General features: G+C 41.9%; 1 protein-coding gene across 2 annotated transcripts in view; it reads right to left on the bottom strand.

The window, feature by feature from the left end:
- Positions 1-19660, bottom strand: part of LOC101173334 (nectin-2) — a 79612-nt gene that overhangs the window by 32663 nt on the left and 27289 nt on the right. Inside the window, exons 2-7 of one of the 2 annotated variants that reach the window (XM_011485485.4) lie at positions 16650-16759; positions 15591-15840; positions 13714-14007; positions 13507-13624; positions 12842-12990; positions 427-4887 (exon numbers count right to left, since the gene is read on the bottom strand). In XM_011485485.4, the coding sequence (XP_011483787.2) occupies positions 4301-4887; positions 12842-12990; positions 13507-13624; positions 13714-14007; positions 15591-15840; positions 16650-16759 (1508 nt within the window). In that variant the 3' untranslated portion in view covers positions 427-4300. Of the gene's footprint in view, positions 1-426; positions 4888-12841; positions 12991-13506; positions 13625-13713; positions 14008-15590; positions 15841-16649; positions 16760-19660 lie in introns of those variants that run through there. The other variant, XM_011485486.4, reaches the window with a different exon arrangement.

The raw sequence follows: 19660 nt of genomic DNA, 5'->3' as shown, positions 1-19660 counted from the left end.
GTTACCAAGGCAGCTACTTCCATCCAGCCAATCAGTACAGATGTCCATATAAAAAAACAACAAAAAAACAAAGTAACCCTGAGAAAAAGGGTGTTTCAGGACAATTGTAGCTCGCAAAAAGCTTTCTTCTTCTCCTGTTCTCCGTTTTTCCATAAACCTGTCATCATGTTGACAGTTTATCAAAACAGAAGCGAGAGAAAACAGACCAAACAGGAAATGAAAGTTAAAAAAAAACAAAATGAGTAAAAAAATATGAAAAGAGTTGTTCCTAAAAGTCTGTGCGACTTGAAAGAAAGGCCACTTCATATCCCAGATCAATAAATCTTGAAATCTAATCATTGTCAATCAATAGCTGGCATTTCTGCTCAGTGAGGCTCTCGAGTCATCCTGGTTAAAGTAAACAGAGAGGACAGGCACACACACAGCGACATTTTGAAAATCAAGAACTCTTTAATATCAACCAAATATGAAAAAAATGTAATGACATGACAAAATCGAGACAACATTTCTAATTCTTCATCTGTTTGAAGACTGAACACAAGCTCAAAATGGAAAGAAAAAAAAACAGACAAAACAACTTTTACACAAAGCAGTCAATAAAAGCACATTTTGGGGTAAGACTGTTTTGTTTGTGTTTGTATACAGTTAACTTGTATAGAAGAAGCACATGTGCCAGATTTGGCAGCAATCACAGCGCAGCAGTCAAGAATAAAGCACTCAGAAAACATAAATTATAAAGCACAGCAAAATAATGGGAGAAGAGAAACTGTAATAGAAGAAAATAAATCCTTCATGCTAGCTGTCATCAAGTAATACACAAATGTGACACCATAAATTACTCATTCTTTTTCTCTGCTACATATTTATATATTTATACTATATACACAAGAAGGGTTTTCTCTTTTTTTTCTGTTTAGCGAGTGAGATGAGAGACGTTAAGGCTTTGATTAATCATTAGATGTCTGGAGCCAAATATGTGGTGTTCAGGAAAAATGCTGGAATTTCTGACAAACTTGTGCTATACCCATGCCAGGATTTCAAGGCTCTTTAAAAGCATTTTGTCTGATGATCCTTGCTTGGATGTTTGGGGTAGGTGGCGAGTCTGTGGAGGCGGTCGAAGCTGAAAGCGGGTGAAATCAAAAACAATATACGAGACGAAGAGGATGAGCAAATCTCCTAAAAGCTCTGATATGGATCTGGGATGGGAAGGAGATCAGCTCAGATGCTTTCTAATGAAATTAGAATGGGTTAGATGTTCTCCCTAAGAGCACGTGTCCCTGTCGGGGTACACCTATTTGCAAATGAGTGCCCGTTCTGTGATAGTGCTGCACCAGTCGGACACTATTCACATCCTGATCCAGTCGCTGAGCAGGAGTGAAAGAAGTGCGTTTCATCTCTGCAAGCTTGTGTGCAGCTATGAGAGTGCATGTGTGTGGGCCCATGTCAGGAGACAGCAGAGCTGTCAGGTATGAGGTGTCGACTGCACAGTTTGGCTTTGGGAGGGAGCATAATGAGAGCGACTCAGGGGTGTTTGAGTGTGGGCGAATGGTTCTCTACATTCTCCATATATATATATACACACATCTACAGCCAATGTGTGAGCAGGAGTTTGTCTTTACAACTTCCACGTGGAAAGTGGCTAGTTGGGTTGCAGCTCTGATTGTGAGGAACGTCACCAAAAATCCACAATGAAACAACTTTTAATTCTCGTTTGGATGGAAACTAACCTGATCATCTTTACCCTCCTGTCCAGAATCAAAGAGAAAGAAGTTCCTAATCTATAAGGAAATGTGTGCTTATAACATGAAAATATAACAAAATTCAAGAAAAATAAATTCCCCTCTTAAGGACTGAATTGATTTTAATGCATCAGGTAAACTTAACTCAGATAGTTTGGTATGTTTTAACACCAAACTGCTGAGGAATTGATTAAGTCTACGATTACATTCTGAATGCCCCCACAGACAAAGCCTCTTTAGTCCTGGCAACACCGGCTCCTTCAATCTGATATTTACATTGTCATAAATATGCACATTTTCACAAGAAAAATAAAGATGCTCACATATATAGTACACAGATACCTCACACCAAAATGTACATACAGTTTTTGTCCCTTGATTCTTTTTATTTCTTCATGATTTTCCTTCTAGAAACCCCGACTTCTATGCTAATTTTCCTATTTGTAGTTGTGATGAACACAAGTGCAAAAATAATACATATTTTATATTAAGTGATAGTGATAAGTCAGTACATTTACTGTACCCCAGGTTGACAGGACTTGCTTTTATGTATAAGCTAAGGCCATTAGACGGTGCTCAAACACTAATGCTGTGTCCATTTCTGTCATCTGCCTTCCGTGTCTCTCCTGCTCTCTCTCTCCTGTCTGAAGGTTAACAGCAATCACGATGGCAAATAAGGAGCCCCCCCCAAACACATCCAAGGTTTTCATGCCAGTGTTTTTCTTGCATCAACAGGTCAAGGTTAAACAGCAATAAGAAAAAAATGCTGGCAAGCACAGTCATCTGTGCCATTGGCAATAGGTCATCCTGCAGTTGACCTCGTGACCTGCAGCAAATGCCAACCGACATGTTAGCGTGTTTTACAGAGGTCTGGACAGTCATCACGGAGACACTCAACAGAATTCCCCCTCCTTGGGAGGGCAGTTGAAGGGGAGTTGATTGGAAGGCCTAAAAGCCAGTTTCAAAGAGAGATTGTCCAAATACTCTGCTCCTAAAAGTAGCCATGCGGTAATATTTGCCTGAGTGAACCTCCAGCGGCTCGTTAAAAGGATGAATTAACAGTCAGGAGACAATCAGCCCTGAACCTGCACTATAAAAGGCCATTTTCATGCCTGTTGCCTGTTAGTTAATATCCAACCTTTTATGTGTCCCCTATCAATTCACTAGATTTAACATCCACTAATGGAATGAAATATTATATGATCCTCATTGAAAATCTGTCATACCTAACGCTACTGTACTTAGGAGGTGAGGATCTGTTACACCCAGCCATTTACCTAAGTGAAGGGGGAGGTCGGGGACGAGTGAACATGGCCACTCCAGGTGGATTAGTGAGTCCTGATGTCAGCACAGGCTGGGCTCAGGTCCACTCAGCGGGCCACGCCACACAAGCGGTAAAACACTGCTGTGCTCTTGGCAGCCCTGACCTCCACATTGCCCAGGATCAATCTTAAACTCCTCATAAACAAAGGACAGAAGAGTGAGGAGACTCTGCGTGCGTGTGTGTGTGTGTGTGTGTGGGGGGGGGGGTGATGGCGAGATATAGAAGCGAGGGAAGGGAGTGGAAACGTCACGTCATAAACGATAAGTGGTGGCAATCTGTTGGCGTCGGCTAAGCGAGCGACTTCACGGCTCATTACCAATCAAGCTCCTCCTGTCAGGAGCACTCGGAGGAAATGAGAATGAGGACGAAGAGAAAAGAAGAGACATGCTCATCTCTGGCCCTGGCGTAACCCCCCTCCATCCCTCGAACCTGTCAGATCAGCTTCACCTCACTCTTTCAATGCCTACCGTTGCTTAGCTTCAGGCAGAACACATACGTTTAAATGTAAATTCCTTGATAAGTTGTTTCAAATTCTCCGACAACTCGCTTTACTTTTGCCTTCCTTTGAGTCCAACAAGCAAGAAATCAGAAAATACTTTTTTTTCCCCCTCAGATTTTGTTTAGGTGAGTTTATTATTTAAAAAGCAGCCGTTATCGATGATCTGGCAGGAGGATTTTACACTCAAAAGATGGCAGAGAACAAAGAAAAACAAAACATGAGGGAAAACATTTTTAACTTTTCTAATATTCCTGATGGTTAAACCACCAACATACCAGATGTCACAGTATAACACCAAGACAAAAAAGGCAGCCCACATAAGGAACTGCAGGCAATGTGCACCTGCACGTGTTCTTTTTTTAAGATAATAGTGAATATGCAACTGTACTGACTTTTGTAAAACCAAGTTTGTATCAGAATTTCATGATCCCACCCCATTATTTAAAAAGTTTCTCATTTAGTCACTCAAGATCCCAGTAAAAGAGAGGGAATGGGGGGGTTGTTCTTTACTTTGTTTTCAGTTCTTAGAGACTTACGGTGATCGCTTTTAAAATAACCCACCTGGTCACATCAGGTCAATTCAAGGACTGCACTGGTATTATGTAATACTTAAAATCAATTTCTCAAAAATAAAACGTTTTTTTTTTCATTTTTCTGTATAGGACAGGGACACAATCCCAGAACCAGAACACTCATTCAAGCCACCTTTTCCTTCTCCCCCGTTTCTGTCCTCCTCCTCTATACGTAAACTGCAGTCCGTGAGATGACCGAGCCATCCCGCTGGGACTCCATGTCATCATCCAGGTAGCCTCCCATCATATTCTCTTGGTCATTAGTCGAGCGCAGTTGAAGAATTGGGCCTGCTCCAGAAAAGTGGTCATACCTCTCCTCATCCTCAATATCGTCAAACTTTCTAATTTCTGCCTCATCTAATTCATTGCGCAGTAGGATGTCTTGGGCAGTGGGTGTAGAGGCGACAACTCCAGGCCGAGGCCCCATGTTGAGCGGCTGGTGGTGGTTGTTTTTCTCTGGCAGGCCCTGGTGGGATGAGCCATCGTTGTAAACAAAGATGGAGCCATTGTTGTTACCACCTCCGGTGCCACCACTCCCTGCTCCACCGCCTGTGCCGTTCTTGCTGGCCTTCTTGCCACCCCCAAACATGCGCGTCTTCAAGTCGCTGCCACCTTTGGCCCGGTAACCCTGCTGCTGCCTGCGGCTACGGGTGACGAGAACAGCAACGATGGCGCAGAGCAAAAGAAGGGCCAGCAGGACGCCTATAATTATTCCTGCCACCACACCGGCATTGGATGACTTCTGTGATGGCTCTGTAGTAGGAAGGAGAGGCAGGGAGGGGAAAATGGAAGAAAAGAGGAAAAAGAAGAAACACCAGAGAAAAAAATAGAATAAAAAGAGCAGAAAAATAGAGAAAAAAAAAGGTGTACGGTGATGTCAGCGGTTCTGTATTCAGTCAGGTGTGCAAGAATGCTGAGACATCAGTAAAGTGACTGAGTGAGAGTGTGTGTGTGTAGGTGTGTGGGTGTGTGTGTGTGTATTTGGGATAAGATGATCCCACTAAACTGGCATTTCCCCCTATCCCTCAGAGCTGCTCCTGTCCTTCCCACAGCCGCAACAGCATCTCAACTCATGTTTCCCCTCTCTTGTAGTCATTCAGGAACCAAAATTGGTTCAAGGCTTCCCAGAAACCACACAAGGTGGAGGAGAGTATACAGATAAAATAAAGTAAAACTCATCAACACACACTTTCTGAAGGAGCGGAGAGTAGGTTTTGTGTAGTAAAATGGGTAGAGGCCATGCGGAGGAGGATAATGATGAATAGAATGAGGCAGGGTGGAATTAGATAAAGAGAAAGAGGAGGAGGAGGAGAAGGTGGTGGCGCATTGAGTGAGTGACAAAGTGACACAGCGGAATGACAACTCTGCCTGGAAGCCATGAACGAAGAGCAGGGGGACAGACTGGCATCCCACTCCTCACATCCCAGGAAATATTTGGGGGCACGCGAGTCTTCCACATGGATCCATAATTCTCCAGTTTCCAGAATAAATTACAGCAGTGTTGCTCCAGCATGCATATAGTTCATGCAAATAAGAAGTTTCTTTTGATGGCTGCAAACAGACTATAGAGGTCACAAGCAAAAGTAGGGCTCAGCCATTAAACACAGTGTTAGTATTTGTTCATCTGTGTGCATAAACTCCTGGGATAAAGCAGTCTAAATTAGGTTGGTGAGGTGGTCTTATATGACTTGTCAGCCTTATGGTTCTTCTACTCGCTTGACACACATAACACTGAAATGTAAAGCATGCAATAGGGAAAAAGACCTACTGCAGGCAAATGCAATCTGATAAACCCAAGGGCGTACAAGTTTTCATTTCATTTATTGCAGCAATAACATATCTTAAGCTTCATCACAAAAACAAAAGCGTCTTTGAGTCAAATATAGACGTGTTTTTTAACCACAAAAAGTTATTTTGAAGTTCGACAACAAATATAGTCGCTTCTAATTTCACACCTGCCTGCTTATGCTGCTCCATTCATTAGTTTAAAACGCAAGTTCTGCAAATATAGCTCGCTCACAAGATGGAGCACAGAGATAACCAGCAGAGGCATTGCCACAGGTCTGTTAGCATCTGAATGTCCGAGTCAGCTCTGAGCTGGTGGGAACATGAACACCCAGCCGAGAAAAGACAGTTTAAGTAAAGCCATAAGAAACTCAAGCAGAGACATTTTTTCAGGTCTCTCAGTGCTTTTTTTGACAACTCTCACTAAACAGAACGTGTGACTGCTGCCTTCCCCCCTCGTGGTCGTCAACTATTACTCAGTGGGCTGGGAGTTTTGCAGGACCACTGCCAAAATTAAAGTTTACACTCACTCCCCAGTTAAACATTTTGAAGAAAAAACACCCTACAAATGGCTCAGGTTGTGCTGCAGGGCTGCGTGTGGGCACAATATCAAGTGAGAAAAAATGTAGGTATAAAAAGCAGGAATACATTAGAAAGATGGCTTAGATTTTATTCCATAAGCTGTTTCTACGGCAACATGTCATCTGTGGGGGATTTAAAGCCTGAGCCTTCTTTTAGAAAAGAAAAACCAATTCTCTGTGAACATTATTCCTACTTTTAAAGGATTTTCGATCTCATTATGTATTTAGTTTAAGTGTTTTATTTGAAATGTTCATGCTATTCTATCAGACAGCATTTCTGTATAACCATGATATTAAGGAATCACACTATACTTTCCCTGTGTGTTCCTGCTTTTTTAAGTGCATTCTCACGTTTAAAAACTCGGATTACGAAAAAAAAAAAAAAATCAAATATTTTCAGCTAAAAAGAATACATTTTATATTCTATCCCCTACCCTGAAAGTGATCAAAACTAAGTTGCATTCTCTCGCTCGCCTATCTGCACACTTTCACCTGTCGCCGTTGAGGATTATCCGCATAGGATGCTGTCCAAGTCGCTGGATAACTTTGAAAGCAGCAAATCATCCCGATCCTATTGTCATTCCCATTTTAAACCCCGCAGAACCAAGCCCTTCAAGTTAAGTGTAAAGAGAGCTGACAGAATTACCCTTGTAACACTGATTCCTGTCATGAGAAAATGTAAGTGCACTGCTGTCTACACCTGTGCTCTGATCTTCTCTTTTTCTGTGTACATCTCCGTCTTCTGTCTTCCGCTTCCCCCTTTCTCCATCTATCTCCGTCTCCACTACACCAGCTGTCTCCTGCATGCACTCCGTCTCCTCTAAACCAATTTTTGCTGTCATTGCTCCAATTTGCATTTGTTCTTCTGTCTAATGCCGCGTTTGGGCGCGTTCCGTCTGTATCATAGGCCCAGGGTAAAAATGAATAATGATGGATACATTTGCTCCTTCTTTTGCTAGTTTTCCCTGCCATTCCCCCAAAGCGCACACGCTCTCTCTCACATTGCACGCTGTGCTAAACAGTCCTATTCACGCACATGACAGTGAGATTGAGGACTCTGTGTCCACTTGTAACAGGAACACGAGAACTGCATTATCACCTCCAGTTCTGAGACTCTCCACCACATGCAACATAGAAACGATGCCCCGTGCAAAGAGCTGCATGCTGCCGCACTTTTGTCACGTCAAAGAGAGTTAAAACTGAAATGCAAATGAAAATGCTTCTTAAGTACTTGTCATCCAATTATTGTTAAGGACCCACTCCAATGAAAATCAGGTTTTTGGTGTTTTCAACATGTTCACGTGGCATTTTCTCATGATGAACATATAAAGAAAATTAAGATTAAAACTGCATTTCTGAGTATTTCTTTATTCACATCATTGTGAATCAGGAGGAAACAAAAAATGCAGTTGGAAATAGCTTGTAGGTGTGTCGTAGAAACTACTACGGCAAGCCACAAGTTCCCTGCTCCGCTCCATTCTGATGGATTCGCCTGTAGACTAGACCCACGTCTGTCTTCATATTTAGCTCAGAACTGTACGGCCGGATAGGTCCAATATTGCTCGCCATTTTTGTTGCACCGGTGATCTTAGGTTTGGGGTGTGAGAGTCTGTAAGCTAACCGGAGAGCGTGTAAACAGATGGATGATGGGAATGGGGTGGGCACTCCCAACTCAGAGGTTAATTTTCTAATGAACTAATGGCACTCTGCAGAAACTATGCCCTAAAAAACAACATAATTACAATTAAAAGGCCCCAGATCCAATGATGATCTGAGTGGGACTTTAATACTTTGCATAAATCATCTCAAAAGCTATGTTGGTAAATACTTTTTTAAAATATAATTCATGTTTTATTTCAAATCTCCTAAGCACAAGCCAGCTTCAGACATATGGTAACAAAGCAAGTGGAGTTGATTTATTGAGTGTGAGAGGTCTTATAAGTCATGCTGCCGGAAACATAGACAGGAAGGCTGCAAAATATATGCCGATTGGTTAACTGGAGGTGGAAAATAAACAGGAAATCAAACAGGTTAGTTCTGCTTCTTCTCAAAAACACACATACAGCATACTATGATAGTTAAAAGAAAAGAAAAAAAGCAAGCTTCTTATGAAGTCACATCCAAAATGACTGTACGCTCCAAATGACGAAGAGTAATGAGAGAGATGGAGCGGAAGTAATGCTCTCTGCAGCCTCTCAAACACATGCATGGTCACAGTCACTGTCATACACACAAGCGCGTGCACACACACACCCCATTATGGTCATCAGTGATCTGATGCTGGGGTGGGCAACACCTAAAGCATTGCTTGGTAGTATCTTCTGTCTGCATATTAACTTATTGAACACAGTAGTGTGTAATTGCTACGCAAATGTGTGTGCATGTATGTGTGTGCTAATGAGGGGTGGGATGGGGGCCAGTGGCAGGCTGCAGGGAGACTTGGCTCCATCAGACCTGTTCTTTGGCTGTTTTCGCATGGATAGAGACGAGCGCTGACAGACAGAGGCAGATGCAGGCAGGAGCGCGTGCACACACCCTTACCCAGCTGGGGAAACCGCCAAGACCCTTGCCCTTGAACTGTCTCCTTAGATCAGTCTGAAAACTCAACAGAATTTGCTGGTTTGAAAGAAAATATAACTTTAAAGACATGCTCTAAGCAAAAATGATTTAGAGTTTTTGAAATTAACTTTTTTGGTGTTGGGATGAGAGTAAACTTTCCCCTTTCAGCACAAAAAAGGGGGAAAGAATGCAGATGGACACAAATTTGAATCTGGGTTAGTCACACAAGAACCCCCCCTGAGAGGAGCCCAGGATGGAAGGATGGATGGAGAGATGGAGAGTAAGCTGTGATTAAAAAAAAAGCTGCTGCTATTTAAGAGTTAAGCTCAGAAGGAGAGAAAGATTGTACGGCCATAAGAAGGAAAGAGAATGCTGGGGGCAGAAGACTTTTCTCTGTGCAAGGAGCTCAGCACTAGACTTGCGGAGGCTGAAAGACAACCTGAGAAAGATAAGTAGGATGAGGAGAGAACATATGCAAACTGCAAGGATGAAAGTAACGGTGGGGAGAGCCAAACTGCAGCCAAAGAGAGCGCGAGGATGAAATAAATCGAAAGACAGAGCAGAGAAGGGTTTGTTTGCCTGTGACTAAGCAGCAGGATCGAAGATGAGGGGAGGAGAGGCAAGGAGAGCAGAGGACATGCATCCCTCTCTCTGCTCCTATGTGCACAGGGCAAGACTGAGGGCAGAAGACGAGTAAGCAGACACACTTGTGAGAAGATGCATGTTTGTGTGTCATGCAGCTGTAGGGTACAAAAGAAAGGGGGACCTATAATGTAGCAGGTGCTGACCATTTCATGCCTGTCAGCCCCTCTCAGGCCTGTTTGTCTGTACACACTCGCATTAGCCTCTGGAGTTCTGAATCACACATCCATCTGGAGTATTTGCACATCTTTCTCAATATCTGTTTTGGCCATTATCCATTTCTTTACCTCACAACAATAAAAGACTTTCCACACACTTCTCTGTATCGCTGATGGTTTTTACCAACCTCCTTCACACTGACATTTACTGGTTGCCTTAGTCACGCCTTAAATGCAGACGAATTTAGCTCACATTTTTTCACCCAACCTTCTCTGCAAATGAGTAAGATTCGAGTAGGATGGAGGGAGGAGGTGCCGGCAGCAATAAAACAGGACTTGATGGGACAAGGAAACCATGCATTGAAAGTTCAACGCAGGAAGAAACGATAAGGGAACAAAAAAGAAAGAAAGTGGAGAAAGTGGGATGAAGAACAGGGGAGGAGTTGGAATGTAGGATAAAAGCGGAGGAAAGGAATGGAAGTGAGAAAAGAAGCAGTGAGAAGCTGAAGCAGCAAAGGGTGACTGATCCGCTCTGAGAGGCTTGGAGAGGGAGAGCAGCATGAGCTATGCTGGGAAGCGGTGGAGGCCAATGGCTGTGCAGATAGGATGCAGTGGCACAGAATTCACATGCTTTTTAAATGCTGTCAGCATCAATCTCTCCCTCTCTCACTCATGCCTTCACTTCTCTCTGACTAAGGATTGCATGCATTCACTGATTTATCCTGGTGCACGCTCCCAGTCTCTGCAGTCTGAAAGCAGCTGCCTCCATCTTGCTCCCTTGTTGCCAGAATCGTCGCCTCTCCCTTGCGTGTTGCTCGTAAAACACAACTAGAGACGGTGACATCCTTTTCGCAACAGAGGCCAGTTAAAGTTTTTTTTTCTTTTTACAGCATTCAGCAGAACAGAGTGGCCCCCAGAGGAGGGGTGACTCATGGTGTGGTACTATAAGGAGCCAAGGGACATGAGGAAAGATGAGGGAATTGAAAACAAAAAAAGTGCAAAACAGGAATAAAGGGAGAAGGAGGACAGGAAGTGAGAAAAGGGGGCATGCATCGGGCAGGGTGGTTATTAAGATTTAGCCAGGAGAGAAACACTCCCCTCCCCCACTACCCACCCCTTGCACTTACAGACAAGGTTTACCCCCATGTCAGCAGAAAATAACTTTAAGTTAAGTGCAACAGAAGAGTGAAAGGACATGCATTTTGCATGAGATGAAGGGCCTGAGTGAATACATCTGAACCCAAGAGGACTAAAATCTTATGGCTTCTGTACTCCAACTGTACCTCAACCAAGGCCACCCACACGCATAGCAAGAATATCAGGTCTAAAGATGCCAATTCAAGTCATTTTTTTTTTCAAAGACAAGTCCTTGTGTCTTAATTCTGATCCTATTGTACCTTTACTTTCAGTTTCATAAAGAAATGCACAGCTTGGTTTCATCACATGTCACCTATGTTTCAGTAAACTGAAAAGAAGCTACCATGTGCTTTTCGTGGTCGAGACAAAAGTTTGAAAAATGGCCCTGCAATTAAAAAGAAGTGAGGTAAAATAAAAAAAAAACAAAGATGAAAAGAACTGTTTGTCAATGCGCAGCATTCACTACATGTAACACAATTTAAAAACCTTGTGAAAAACAAAAACAGCAGTGTGTTTGCTCTTGGTCGCACAAAATGGCCAAAAGACCTTGGTCGCTGCTGAGAGCAAAATTGTGACAATGCAGTTTATTAACAGCATGCAAACATAGATGTGGAAAGGTGGCACGGGGTGGTAAAAGAAAGCAGAGAAGGAGAGATGTGGTTGAATAAGAGATTTCAAAGCAAGGATATGCAAACTCCCAGACATTGCACCAGCCATTCACACAAAGGACAGAGCAGCTGATCCCCTACTAGCCCCTCTGTTCACCTAAGACAGCCCCTTAACAGAGAGCATGTGTTTCATGTATTTATATGACATGTGTCCCTGTGAAAGCTGTGAGATCACAAAAAAACAGGAAACATCGTGCGCATGTGTGATGCAAGAGCATTCAGTATCACCTCATCAATTCTCTGCATACAAATGTTTGCATTCATAAGCCTAGGGAAAGTTTGTTCAATAGACGACTCTTAAGTGTGCATTCCAACAGCTGTTTTTATGAATTTACTGAACTTTATTTTTTTCAACGACACTTCGACACCTGCAACTTATTTGAATAACTCAAAATGGCAGTTTTAATGTATTCCAAAGGGAAACCCTGACAGCATTTCATCACATATGAGGAAAGTTGGGTTTCTTTAGCAACAGTTACTACACCTCTCATTTAAACTCTGCTACATACAAATGAAAAGGTTTCTCATGTCGATTATTTATCAGCTTAAGAATAGAGATAGGTACCAAAACGCTGAGCCAAGTCGGTACCAGTGCCGACAAGTACCACATAGAAATGCAGATTTTGGTACTTCATTTGGGTGCTTTGTTTCAGACATGTCATTCACCTGTAATCTGTTCAGTTTTGCTGTACAATTCTAGCCAATAGTTTTGCCTTTCCAGCAAATGTGGGTGGGCTCATGCAAGAATGGGCGAGGTTTTGAGCTTCAGTCAAGATGCAGAAAGCAAAGCGGGCGAAAAGATTCTTATTGGGCGAACTGATGGATAAAAATGACGTGTAAAATGCTCCTTAAAAAGGCAGACGTTGTGACAGTGAGCGGTGAAATACGTGTTTATTTCAGCGAGCTTGAAAACAGAAATGCAGTGCAGACTGTCGGAAAGAATGAAATAAAGCACCTTAGGCACATTTAAGCGCTCTCCTTCACTCTGTGATGCTACTTTGGCACACATGTTTTTGGAAAAGATTTGTGTCTTTTTTCAAATTTAAAGCACCGGTTTAGGCGCACTGTTTAGGCACCGCAAGTGTTTCAGAAGTACCCACACTGGATAAAATAAAGTACCCATCCCTACTAAAGTAGTGTTTTTTTTGTTTTTGTTTTTACATATCATCCAACTCACCTCTAACCACAATGGTGACCTGACTCTTGCTGGTCCCCAAGCGATTCTTGACCTCACAGACAAAAGTGGTGTTGACAGTTTCATCAACCTTCAGCACCTTCAGCTGGTTGCCTGAGATCAGCACTGTGTCTGGCATCTCTCCTGACATGCTGCATGGACATAAGCACATTGATATGAGAAGAGGAGGAGAGCAGTGAGAGGCCAAGACAAACAAATAGGACTTTTTGTGCACTGTGACCAGAGCATTTATAGAAATAAGCTGTGACTGTGCAGACTCAAAGTATCTCTATCAGCAGTGCAGTCTACTACTCTTCCAAAGGCAATTTATTAAAGCATAGGGGTAAAAAAAATGAAGAAAAAAATCTAAATGCTAGTTTCAGGCCTGAACTACACATTATTGATCATATTGAGGGAGAAAAAACAGGAGGGAGAATCAGAGATTCTAACTATGAGGTTTAGATTTTCTGACAGGTTTCTTTATGAAATATTATACAGCCATCTCCATTTGAGCACAGTTCTGCAGAGGCAATAATAAGAACTGGAGTTTTATGGCTGTTCAAGGGCTGTGAATCTGGAAGCAAAATGTAAAAAGAGAAAAGGAAAGGGAAAAAATGCTTGGCAGAGCAACAGAAAAGACAAAAATTCAATTTTTTGAAGTCACTCACGTTTTCCAGAGAACAGAAGTTGGAACAGGGTTTGCTTTAGCCTCACACATGAGTACTGTGCTTGTGCGACCCATATACCAATTATTATCGTACCCTGATATTGACACCTCAGGGGCAACTGTGGGAGGACACATGAATTGCACATTAGAGCAGGAACAGCAGAAGAATTTATGAAGGCACAGTGGTGCATGTCAGTGGGAGACTTACAAAGAACAGCCAGCTTCATCTTGAAGCTTTCTGGCTTTTCTAGGGTCCTGTGCTCCACCACGCAGCTGATGTCTTTCCCGTTGTCACTTGGTGTTGGAACCATGCGATACTCGCTGGATACAGTCACGGTGTTGTCGGTCCCAGCCTTTTTCGTGGTCGTTTCATTACCTTTGGCCGTGGTCACCCAGGATATCTTGGCAGCGGGGAGTCCGTTTGCAGACTCACACTTGGCCACTGTGGTTTTCTCCGTGCCTGCCTCTACAGACACGGTGGACGCCGAGTTCTCGGGTTTGGCTGATGACATAAACCAAAAGTTGAAGAAGCAGAAATTAAGAAGATTAAGGGATGTAAATATTAAACAGCAAGACAGCAAAGTCAAAAGATAACAAACACAACTGTTGACTTATGAGTCACTAAGACGGCAAAAGCGACCACTCAGTCTTCCCCTTCAGAGCCCTCATTGACAAACAATTACAAGCACCAGAGCAAAAACGCACACAAACACTAGATCTTCCTTCACTTTATGTCTTTATTCCCCCCTCTATCCTCATATTCCCCACCACTGATGAACCACTTCCCTGACTGTGCAGGGCATTTCCATAAACAATTTCTAAATGACTACATAATCTTAGTCATTCCTCAACCCTCTCTGGTCCATCTCCTCCCTCATTTGGCCTCTCCCTCAGCTGTGTGCGATCAGAGAAGAGCAGGCAAGACAAGAGCTGACAGCGGGCATTACAAGCAGCCAGATCAATACACTGCCTGAAGGAAAGGAATGAGGGCTCCATGAACTGGAGAGAGATGAGAGAAGGACAGGCGCCGTTGTCAGGCCAGCGTTGGACCCTTGTTTTTTTTACATTGCAAAGCACAATTGCTTTGATAATATCACTTGAAACAGCAGCTACAACAAAGTTGCAAACCCTTCTTAACCCACTTTCACCTTTGATAAAAGCTTGTGAAACAGAGCTGGGCAAACATAAATAGCATTTCTAAACATGGCCTGAAGGATAAATATCAATTTTCTAACAGTAACCAGATGGGTGAGGAATAAAAAGGAAATGAAGATTAAATTGCTACACTTCAACCTTGGCATATTTTCAGAGAGTCTCTGGAAACGGTGGGAAAGATTGACATCTCTGAACATTTTTGTTTAGAAATCCAGTTAAACTGATGAGAACATTTGGTCAATTTTGCCATTTTTCAACAATTCAATCTATTATTGATGCGTGAAAGGCTGATCTCAACTAAAAGTACAGATTTTAAGAAGATAAAAAAATGTGCCCAATTCCAATCTCCCTTATTAGGTTTCCATGAAATCTTGGACTTCATTCTTATTGCCACAAAAGATGAAGTGAATTTTTTTTAACTGAACGCAAATTTAAAAGAAAAGAAATCATCCATCACCATTACCAGGTTTTTCAGTTTTGACTTTGCTATATTTCTCTTTTTACAATAATGTTTTACTTTTTTCTAAATGGAATAAAATGACTGTTTAATCGCTGCCTCAGGCCTTGTGATCTCATTTGTAATTTAGAAAGTAAAATCACAGAGGAAAAAAATCCAACAATGTGAATTTAACTGGCTCTTTTTGCTGCTTCATTCACACCACACTTCAACTAAAATATATTTAATTTTGGATGGGTGGACCTGCTAAACTGTTTTTCCGGTCTCTTTTATGGAATGACCATCTAGTTTTCAACTGATCCTCCTATTTCTGTAGTCTAAGTTTGTATCAATGCTGGCCATGAACCAGATACCCAAAAGTAAGAACTATGGCTGTTAAAATGCAAAGATTTTTTGTAGTTTAAAAAAAAAAAAATCAAGTTCAGAGGTAGCTGTTCTTAATAATCTGTTAAATAAATCAGATGTGGACATACCCAGCATGATAAGTTGAGTGGTCCCTTGCTCATTGCCGCTGGGGTACGTTGCATATTCACAGATATATTTCCCCTCATCAGACATCCTTAGATCAGCTATCTGGATGGAAGGGCGGGTCATTTCTGGCTGTGCAGATTGGAAACTGACTCTGCCCTTTAACGATGAGTCTGGGTAATTGGGCTCATATGAAGGATGCAGAACAGCTATGTTGTTCCTCAATCCATCCTTTGACTCGTAGATCCATGTGACCTGGAGTCAAACACACAGAAGCTCAACGGTTAGAAGACAAGTGGTGATGAAGAAAAACAACTGGACTCATGAGTGACACCACAGACAAAAACAAAAAGCATTTTAAATATTTATCTTTTAAATATGGACACCACAGTGAAACAACCAAGGTTTGAAAATGGATTTAAAGATCTACTCCGATGAAAATTGTGTTTTTGGTATTTTGGTACATGTTCTTGTGCCAGTTTTCTGACGATGGAGGAGAAATTTAAGCTTAAAACTGCATTTATGAGAGTTCAATAAAATGAATGTTGACCAGAAAGAACAAGGCAGGAAGAAGAAAACCCAGCAAAACCATAGTGATGTATATGGACCATTGACCATAAGTGTCTTAGCTTCTTCATTAATCCACATCTGCACATGAGACTTCACCCAACTACTCTTCATTTGTTCTAGTTAGTTAAAGCTTGCATTCTTTTTGTTTGTTTGTTGTTTTCTTATAAATGCAGAGCATGTCTTCAATCTTTCTCTTACTCTTTCCCCCGTTTCCTTCATTCACACTGATGACAACTGCACCAGGGTTTACTTTTCAACAAACTAAGGCCAATATTAATAAGCAGACTAGGGTGTGCTCGTTTAGTTTAGACATTTTTCCACACCAGCACAAAATAAAAAAGACTTTCTCGACCACAAAATCCTGGTGTGAATGTAGCAGAATTAGTACTTCCACCTTTTACCACAATAAATTGTTGAGAGCAAAAATAATCTTTGATCTATAAAATTTAATTGGCAGCAGATGAAAAATCAGAAATGCATGGCGAGTTTCTGACCATTGTAAGCTGGACTCCAGTCGGATCGGAAAAGGAACAACGCAGGTTGACAGACTGGCCAGGATATGACGTCACCTCTGGGTCCACTTTTACTCTCTGACCCAAGATCCCTGAAAAGAGACAATGAGGGAGGAAAACAACATTAACCACAATCATTCAATATGAGAAACAGGAAAAAAGAGCAAAGAACTCATGTTGGTACAAAGCCTCCAGATGACAAATGAGGATAGTTTGAAAGTGTGTGGTACAACAGAGAACAGCATTAGTGAAGCCAGGAAAGTAGGCCAAGAGTCTGGTATCTCTCCGTGACTGAGTGTGTGGATGAAGTGGACAAAAAAAGGCAATGTGTGCTGCTGAAAAAAAAAAGATGAAAACCACTTCTCCCGCACATAGGTTATAAATCATCAGGATGGCTTCCACTTTTCTATAGCCTGCCATTTGCTGTGCCGACACATTCCTGTGTAGCAGCAGAGTCCAAATAAATATGCTTTTCTTGGCGAGTTGTGTTATTTTGTGTGTGAGGGAAGGGTTTAGGGATGACAATCCGTTCCCAAATGTGTGTAATCCAGGTCTTTTAGAAAATGTAATTACTTGTGTGAATAAGCACACATTAGTGTATGTCAGCACCATGGCACCTGTTTTAAGTAAGAATGGATTTTCTACAGCTGAGCAACTGTTTGCACCCAGGGCAGAGCAAATGCATGAACATAACATGTTTACTGACAAGCTTCAGAGATTGTGTAGCACAAGAGAAACACAATTTTCCCAACAGGCCGACAATTATTTGCAAAACTCGATCTACCAGTTGGTGCCGGGCCTGAGCTGCCGGGCTGAGGAGAAGACAGGCACAAAGCCTGCAGGCTAAAACATGAGAGTAGAGGGCAGCGCTGTCTTTTGACAAGCATAAATACCACACCTTCTTTTCTCAGGGGGGATCTGAGATATCAGCGCAGGGGAAGAGAGGAGGGAAAAATGAGTGAAAGCATGAGTGGGGAAGATGAAGAAAACAAGACTTTCCTAGAATAGTATCGGCTCTCCCAAGACGGTCCAATTTACAACCACAAAACAACCCCCTTGCAGCCGCGGAGGAACCTCTGGACAACCACTAGGAAGCCCGTGGGAGCAGAGCAGAACCTTAAAAGACTGAAAGGGGAAACTTTTTTCGCCCCATCTTTTGACGCACAAACACTTTGGTGCAAGGCAAGCTCAAGAAAGTGCAGTTTACAAATATGCATTCATGTCAGGAGAGGATTATCGTGGGGTCTTCTGGGGCATGTTGAAGATAGCAGACTGAATTTATGGTTTGGTAACTGCACCTTTATCTCTCGACTTTACTCAGGAGAAACTCTATTCAGGTGTCAAGACTTAAAAAAATGTAGAAGGAAGCATGAGCACTTTATACTTTCATGAAGCCAAGTCCATTAGCATCAAAATTTTTCTCAGCAGTCCGAAACTTTAAAAAAGCATCGACAGAAGGTTTTTACTAAACCTTACATTTCCCTTAAAAAAAAAAAGAGGACATCCTCTCTGTAGATGGACAAGTTTGAACAAAAGGTTTTTCTGTATTTAAGTCCTCATTATAGTTTTGACAGCCTAACAGAGGAACACGGAAAATGTTCAGACCAGTATTTCTTGTTAGAAAAGATGTGTCACGACTTTCAGTCACGTCGACGTCGACTAACAGGATTCAAACTAGTTTTTTCACTTTTTCACAAAATGTTCTTTAATTCCCAAAAAACTTGTTTTATTGATCAAATAACTGCAAAAGTACATTCCTTGTCACTTGTCCAGCTTTTACTAAAAGTCTGTCTCTTTGTTATTTGGCATTTAAAAGTTCGGCAGCTACTTGTTATCAATTGATTCACATCCTCTGTTATTTTTACGTTTTTTTCTTTTTTTGCTGTTCATGCAGTTTTTTTGCTATTCCGTGAACTTAACCCAATTGCCATACATTTCCTCTTTCCGGTGAAACTGGATGTTTTCTTCTCTTTTGTGTTGCAACTCTCTGTGACTAGCCATCTGACCTGCTTGTACTGTTGCCCAAGAACTTTGTTCTGTTAGATGATGGGCTGGTGGACCACCACTAGTCTTAAGCTCTTTTCAGAAAAGATCAATGCTGACATAAATCTGTTCTTGATGGGGAATCTGCAGAGAGGGAAGTTGAAAGTATGTGACTCATGGTTATGAAGAACAAGGGTAGAGGCTGCAATGCGCCATAAATGATAGAAAGGACTGGTTTTACATGAGAAACTTCTGACAACATTATTTTAAAAATAAAACATCACTCATTTGATTAAAATTACAAAAGTAGCATATTCCCCAATGGAGGATGTTCCCTTAGTTTGTTAAAGATCATAATTCTAAAAGAGTTTCACTTTTTTTTTTTTTTTTTAAAAGACATGATAACACACAGGTAAGGTGTGTGCAACAACAACGTGGGGACAGAGCAATGGCGAGTCTGTTGCCTGTCATTCTGAGGCAATAAGAGGAGAGCCAACACAGGTCAGATCCTGTCAGCACCAAGACGGGAGACAGGCTGGCCTTATGAGACTCCGCACTGCCCCCAGGGAAATTAATATCATACACGAGACAAGCAAAGTCTCCTCCACAACCCAAACTCTGTAGACACAGAGAAAGCGCCATTAGGACAGCAAACACGCAGAAGAGAAAGAATCCAACGAATTCTGGAAATTTTAAGCCACATTTGGAAAAGTGATTGCACAAATATTTAGAGAGCACTGGTCATATTAGAGTTTTTTTGTGTGAGGGGCAGCAGAATTAAAGTTTGTGGTTGGGAAGGAGAAATAAAAGAAAAAGGGAACAACAACGACGAAAGACAAAATAAGAGTGTCACCACCGCTTTACTTTACAGAAGCTCTGTTGCCTGACATCAAAAAAATAAAACCAATTCTGTAAAAGAGCAGGTTAGGGCTCACACACAGCCATAAAAATAACACTACTCAACATTCTCAAGTAGTCGGAGATCTGTAATGTAAGCACTGCCACCTATC

This window comes from Oryzias latipes, chromosome 16 (assembly GCF_053564925.1).
Source record: "Oryzias latipes strain Hd-rR chromosome 16, Olatipes_Hd-rR_3.1".
NCBI lineage: Eukaryota > Metazoa > Chordata > Actinopteri > Beloniformes > Adrianichthyidae > Oryzias > Oryzias latipes.
Note: the sequence above shows the minus strand (reverse complement) of the source record. Positions and strands in the feature narration are given on the sequence as shown.